The following is a 7,277-nucleotide window of genomic DNA, read 5'->3' as shown; positions in this document are numbered from 1 at the left end:
TATTTGTAAAGTAAAAACCTCACTTTCTAGTTCTGTGAAAAATATACCTTTGTCCTTTTTATTGGCTCTAAGAAGATTCTAGATGAGACCTTTCAAAAAGCACTGGGAGTTCAGGGGGGAGGGTTAGAGAGGGTAACTTTGGGGTATGTGGAAAAGGATCCTTTCCCCTATTAACAATCGTATTGCCAGAAGGCATCCTCTTCAGCTGCTCCTAAGAGGAATTGGATGACTTTCCAAGGGAAACTTATGCCACTTCTCAGCACAAGGGAAATCTTGAAACTTTTCCAGGATTTCTGTGCATGAAGAATGTGACATTAAAGAGATGCAATGAAAAATTGGGAGAGAGAAAGAAAAAAGGCCCATTAATTTGGGTCTTTGAGGGGTGAAAGAGGTGGCGGAGTTGAAGGATAATTTACTATTTCCTCAACCCATCTAAAGTAGAGGTTATAGCCACTTCTGATTGTTTTGAATAAAAACGTATGATTCCCCTCTATCACACCTCCCCACCCCCAAACCTCTATTATCTCTGTCTCTGTCTCTCTCTGTCTCTGTCTCTCTCTCTGTCTCTCTGTCAAAATTCTCTGTGGAACCTCTCCTCTCCATCCAGAAGTTTGGTTTCAGTGTGCCTGGAGACTGGACACTAAAAATATTTCTGGAATGACGTGAACCTCTCTCACCCCATTCAGGACCTGGGCAAGGCTACACAGGAACACATGCTTTCCCTTCATTTCTGGGTGTCTCCCTGTCCGGCTACAGATGCTGCTCCTTCTGTTACCAATGGCATTCAGTCTCATAGCTGCAGACAGTGCCAAGCCAACAACTGTAAGGGAAAGCTCAGCTTCAAGACCCTGGCAGCTATCACGGCAGGAGCAGCAGCCCCCCCAGCACAGACCACTGGGGCCACCTCCGCCACCCCATCCAGGGGCCTTCCCATCTCCCTTGGGTTTGCCCAGGCCCCGCTACAGGGGCTGAAGAAGTTGAAGCTGGTATCAGTGGCAGAAGCCTCCCCAGCTGGGGGGCCAGTCCAGGCACGTGGGTCCCTTCTCCAGGCAACTCTTCATCCCAGAAGGGGCCAGAGTAGGATCCAAGACACCTTCAGCTCCCGCCACTGCCTCCTCCTGTCACTTCGGCCTGAGGAAGGGATCATTATGGAAGTGACAGCTCCTGACCCACTGAAGCAGCCCAAACTGAGTGAGATCGGGGATGGGGAGGGCAGCAGCCAAGGCAGCCAAGACCTCAAGCAACAGCAGCAGCTGACGCTTGCAAAGCCATCGGGGGAAGCAAAATATGTGGAGATCTGTGGCCCCGCTGGAGCAGCCAGAGAAAGCCCTGGGACTTTGAACTTAACTCTAGTGGGTGACCCTGGGAGCCCCCAGAGCAGAGCTAGCAGCCCCCCGCATGAGTCCACTGCTCCTACCTCCTCGGAACTGGCTGGCTTCCAACTCTCCTGCAACCAAGGGGGGCCCAAGTCCTTTTCTTCTCTCTCCTCCTCTGCCTCCTTGTCCCCAGGGGACAGGGTAGCGGAAGCCCGCTCCCCCCACCTGGACGACACGACCACATCCGTTGGTGGTCCGGCCTCATCGTCTTCTTCCTTAGGTTTCGAGAGCGAGAGCGGTGAGGGCAGTGACCGTGAGCCCAGCTGCCCTGAGGATTACAACCCAGCCCACCAGCCCAGAGCGGGAAAAGGAGGAAAAGCAAAAGGAGGAGCAGGAAAAGGAGGCCCGGCAGGGTTCGGGGCCACTCCTGCCAAGTCCCGGGGTTGCGGCCACCCCCCACCGAATGAGGAGGCTCACTACATCACCACCCATGAGATCCAGCTGAGTGAAGTCGAACAGGACACAGACTTTGACCTCGGCTTGGCCTCTCGCTGGGACTTCGAAGACAACAACGTGATCTACTCATTCGTAGACTACGCTTCCTTTGGTGGTAGTGATGAGACCCCCGGGGACAACAGCACCCCGACCGAAGACAGCTGCTACCTGAGCACCGGCCCGAGCACCAGTGCCACCAGGTCTCCCACCCCCATCAGCAGCGAGCCAGGGCCCGCAGCCATGGCCAGCGATGGCCGTGACACCAGCAGCACTGAAGTGGGCAGCTCTGAGAGTGACGCTGATACGGCCGCTGCTGCCACCCCCCCTGGTGAGCCCCCAGGCGAGCCCCAGAAGGCAGCTCCAGCAGCAGCAGCAGCAGCAGCAGCCCCAAGCAGCTGTGGGAACGCTCCAGGCCAGATCCGCCTATCAATCAAACCAACTTCCCGGGCTATAAATGAGCCTAGCAACGTGCGGCCAAAGCAAAACATTATTCACGCTGCCAAGCATGAAGGCGAAATGAGCCTCCGCGTCTCCTCAGCTGCCGAACACAATTCAAGTTTGCCCAAGCCGCCCCCAGCTGCAGCAACACCTCAAGACCATGCAAAGAAGTTTATCGCCGTACCTGCCCGCCTGCAGACCAGGTGCGGGGCCGTCCGGGCGAAGGAGCTGGTGGATTACTCGAGCGGGGCGTCCAGCGCCGTCAGCGAGCTGGACGACGCAGATAAAGAGGTGCGTAACCTGACATCCCGAGCCTTCCGGAGCCTGGCTTACCCTTACTTTGAGGCCCTTAACATCAGCTCCAGAGCGTCCTCCGCAGCCCTCTCCGACGTCGGCTTTGGCCGCTGGTCGACCTTCTTGGACTTAAAATGCGGGGGTCTCGGGGCCAAGGTGGAGCAGAGCCTGCTGAAGAACAGCGCCGCGGCTGCAGCCGCGGGGCTGCGGAAGGGTACTGGGGCCAGGACGTCCGCAGACCAGCTCTACGTGCAGTCCAAGAAGTCTCAGACCAAGGCCCTGGAGTTCGTGGTCAGCAAGGTAGATGGGGAGATCACCCACGTGGAGACACCTCTGTGCTTCCAGAAGCAGGTCCAAAGCGGCTCGCGAGTCGTCACCCTTTTGGAGACACTAAATTTGCGCAGCGACAGCAAAGCGAGTTCTGTTGCTGGGTCCGGCAAAAAAGGTGCCAAGGCCCCGGGGTCAGTTTACACAGATGACGGCTCGGAGACCTCGGAGAGCAGCAAGCCTTCGTCTCGGGCAGAAGGGACACAGAAAAAGTCCAAGTTTGCTTCCAGTCTTCTCAAAAATGTCATCTCCAAGAAGATGCAGAGGGAGCAGGAGTTCAAAATGGAGCGGGGGCAAGTCTCGGACACGTCTCACAAGAAGCCCCCTGGCTCCTCCAGGGAGCCCGAGGACTCTTCGGGTTGGGAGAAGCCCCCCGAGAAGGGCCTGCAGAGACAGAGCTCCCACTACTCAGAGGCCAGTTCGGAGTACACAGTGGTCAGTGTCTCCGACGCTGGTGGGGACGCTCCAGAAGACAAATCTCCAGTTTTTCAAGCAAGCGCTCCCCGGGAAAGCAGTGCTGGATCCAGCAGGCCCTTCACTGACCACCGCCCGGAAGAGGTGTGTGGAATTAAGAAGAGCGCCTCTGAAACTGTCAAGGGCATCTTCCTTCGCAGCCAGAACAGCGCGTTTAGGTCCTGGAAGGAGAGGGAGGCTGAGAAACCGGAGCAGACGGCCCCTATCCGGAGACTGAAGCTGTCCAAAGGTGGGGACTGGAAGGCTGACCTCGGAGAGATATCGGCCGGCAAGTCGACAATCATGTCCCGACTCTTCGTCCCCAACATCCAGCACACTCCCAAAGACAAGCAGCCGGGAAAACAGGCCACGAAATATCCGTCGGCCCAGGCTGCCTCCACAGCTGTGATCAAACCCAAGGTCCCTGAAATCAAGATCCGCCTGGGCAGTGTGCAGGAGCCCAGCGCCGACTTTAATATAGCCAAGTTACTCACCCCGAAGCTGGCAGGCGGCAGCACTTCAACCCTTTTCAAGACCGTCGAGGACAACAACAGGGCGCAGCAGAAACTTTTCAGGGGGGACAGCTTGGAAAAGGTGCCCCAGTTCCAGGTACGGGATGTGAGGGACAAATCCAAAACTCAAGGGCCGCTCCACCAGGTGAGAGACGTCAGGAAACTGATCAAAGGATCTGGGGAAAGCGGTGATAAGGGAAGTGTGACCCCCGAACAGGGAACCTCGGGACCGAAACCCAGGCAGCTCTCTGCAGGTGGCAGCGTGCCCAAGTCCCTGTCCCCAATGGTGATCACTTGCCAAGCCGTAGCGAACTACAGAGAAGAAGGCATGGACCGAGATCGAAGGGACAGCATGGGGAAAGCTGCCACTAGGACCCTTCCCTCCTCTTCTCCAGAAGGTACGGTCTTAGTTCACAGGGCATCTGGTCGGTTGCCTGTGGCCACCATTGCTCCCAACAAGACAGAGCACGGTTCCCACCTGCCTGTACTAAAGATTGTCTCCAAGACATCTGCCCAGAAGACACCGGAAAAGCCCAAAGAAGAAGAGGCCAAGGAGGAAATCAAAGCCCCCAAGCCAACACGCAACGCCCTAGAGAAGCTCACAGCCGCCGTGAGATCCATGGAGGAGCTGTACAGCTTCAATAGGTATGAATGGAAGCGCAAGAGTGACCCACTACCCGTGATGACTGACAGTCACGTGCTGTCCCTCATTGAGAGTGAAGAACGCGAAGGCCATGGGAGGGAAGCAGACAAGCCAGCCAAGAGATTGGTGGAGGTGGAAGAACGCGGGCCAGGGGGGAAGAGCGGGGTGGTCATGAGGGGGGTGGCCCCGGAACGCCTTCAGCGAAGAAACTCCAACCCCAATGCTGAGAGTGTGTCCGCCAGGGCCGCAGCCTTCGAGAACATGGCTAGGGAAAGGCCCCGATCTCTCTACATTCCCCCAGCCCACAAAGATGTGGAGAGGACCCAACCTCTGCAGCCTTTGCCTCCCTTACCTAGCAACCGAAACACCTTCACAGTAAGTACCCAGAAAACAGCGGTAGTGGCAGGCGGGATCGCAGGCAAGTTCCCTCAAGGGCCTGCCCAGGAAAGCTCTTCCGTGGCAAAGGGGATCAAATCCCAGGGACTCCGGTCCTTAAAGATCTCTCCAGCCACCCGGGCACCGCCCGCTGAATCTACTAGCAAGAAAAATGGCAGTGATGGGGAGAAGGGCTTGGACTCAGGCAGCAGTGACTGTGGGAACTACCTAAGCAGTCCTCTCAAAGGGAACGTGGGGGGTGCCGAGGTACCTGGAAGGGCAGGAGCGGTGGCTTCGTCTGCCGCCACTCTCTGCAGCCTGCCGCCCCTAAGTGCCCGAAGCCAGGTCCCCAACAGTGCCAAGGGTGCCCAGAGCAGTGGGGTCAGTCGGCCTAGCTGGCGCAACAAAACAGACAACGCTCGGGACCCAGCCACCACGGCCCCAGCACTACCCCAGAGCCCTGAGCATCCCCCCACAGCTGTCTATCACCAGCAGTCACTGCCTTTCACCCTGCATGGCGCCCAACCTCAGGTACTGTGCTTCTCCCCTCCCGGCATCTCTGCCCCACCCCCTGCAGCAGCAGCTCCAGGTCCCACAGACCCCTTCCAGCAGCCACAGCCTCAGCAAACCCAGCGAAAGATGCTACTAGACCTGACCACTGGCCAGTACTACCTGGTAGATACACCAGTTCAACCCATGACAAGGCGGCTATATGATCCAGAGACTGGGCAGTACGTAGATGTTCCCATGACCTCCCAGCAGCAGGCAGTGACTCCCATGTCAATCCCTATCCCTCCTTTAGCTTTGAGCCCTGGTGCCTATGGCCCCACCTACATGATCTATCCTGGCTTTCTGCCCCCAATGCTGGCCCCCAATGCCCTGCAGCCAACGACCCTCACCCATTCTCCTGGAGGAAGTGAGCTCTCTCCCATGACTAGAGATCCTTCTGGCAAAGATGCAGTAGGCCCCAGAGAAATGGCTTTTGCTGAAACCCCGTATTTTATTGCCATGGGCCAGCCTCCCTCCTCTACTTCAACTTCTGGCCCCACTGCAACCTCCCAGCTTGTGGGCGCCAAGGGGTTCGCCCAGGTGCATGGCAAGCCTGTCATCAGCATCACCTCACAGCCACTGGGGCCAAGGATCATCACGCCCCCATCCTTTGATGGTACCACCATGAGCTTCGTGGTGGAACACAGATGATGAGCAAAAACATTTCTGGGAAAACAAACAGAAGCAGCTCTTGGTAAGTTTTGAAATTTCATTTGTTTGAAGTTCATAAATTGTAAAGTAGGGGTTCTCAGCCTCTTATTACATCATGACCCCCTTTGGGAGTTTGGAAAAGGCCTTCCCAGAATCATCTTTTTAAATGTATGAAATAAAATACAAAAAATTACAAACGAAACCAATTTTATTGAAATAGTTATATACATTCATACTATATGTACACATATACGGTATATATATGTGTGTGGATATAAATATGCATACATACAATCCATTGCTAGGGCACTAGGGTTCACAGGGTGGAGAGAGAGAGTCCTATCTTTGCCATATGGGCATTTCAGGGAGGTTAGATTCCATCCCATTCTAATTACTCAGGGGCTAAATTTCTAGTGGCCACCTCTCCAAGACTAAAAGTGTCAATCTGCATTGGCAGTCAGAATTTCTTACTGGAAGTTATATATATCTATACTTACGAAATCCCAGGTTCTTCCCCTCCCCCCCCTTCAAGTTTCTAGTTGCTGTATCATCCATGCCATCTGCTTCTTCTGCTACCCTGTAACCCTTCATTTGCCTCTCACCTCGTTTCTGACTTCTATCACTTTACTATTCCTTAGAATCTAAGGGCAGGAGCAAAGAGAGGTGATGAGAGGTTATGGTTTAGTTAATTGCTAAAACTCTGAAAAACAGTGAAATCTGAAAGAAATGAAAGTGAAGTTTACGGGATTGACTGTGGGTTTTATTTATCCATACTCTTTCTAGCCTTCTCTCCTGGCCTCTCTGAAGCCCCACCCCGACCCTTTTCCCTTTATCACCTCCCCATCCCCAACCCCCACTGTGGCACAAATAATATAAATAAAGTAGTTGGCTGGTTTTTTTTTTTTTTGTGGCAGTTTGAGGGATTGCTTCCTACTCGTCTTTTTTATTTCCAGCACCTAGAAGCTGCTCCCAGCACCAAGTATGGATTTGTTGACAAACAAATTTAGGAATATGATAAGTTTGATTGCTTTTCAATGGGTGCCAAAGGTTTTTTTTTTTCTTCATTTTAAAGGTGGTTATTAGAAACCACATGGTCCTTATCCTCTCTTCCCCTCATCTTTCTTTCCTATTTGAATTCTGGCAGAATTCGATAATATTACTAATTAAAGTGCCATTTTGAAAGCTCTTGATCTTTAGCTCTGGTGTTTGACTGTAAGTTCCATT

General features: G+C 54.0%; 1 protein-coding gene across 1 annotated transcript; it reads left to right on the top strand.

The window, feature by feature from the left end:
- The first annotated feature begins 713 nt into the window (after positions 1-713).
- Positions 714-6,053, top strand: CUNH4orf54 (chromosome unknown C4orf54 homolog). The gene has a single exon (XM_027853364.1). The coding sequence runs from the start codon at positions 714-716 to the stop codon at positions 6,051-6,053; it is 5,340 nt and encodes a 1,779-aa protein (XP_027709165.1).
- The last annotated feature ends 1,224 nt before the right edge of the window (positions 6,054-7,277 follow it).

Source organism: Vombatus ursinus, unplaced genomic scaffold, assembly GCF_900497805.2.
Source record: "Vombatus ursinus unplaced genomic scaffold, bare-nosed wombat genome assembly UNPS02009975.1, whole genome shotgun sequence".
NCBI lineage: Eukaryota > Metazoa > Chordata > Mammalia > Diprotodontia > Vombatidae > Vombatus > Vombatus ursinus.
This window is presented reverse-complemented; position numbering and strand designations above follow the sequence as displayed.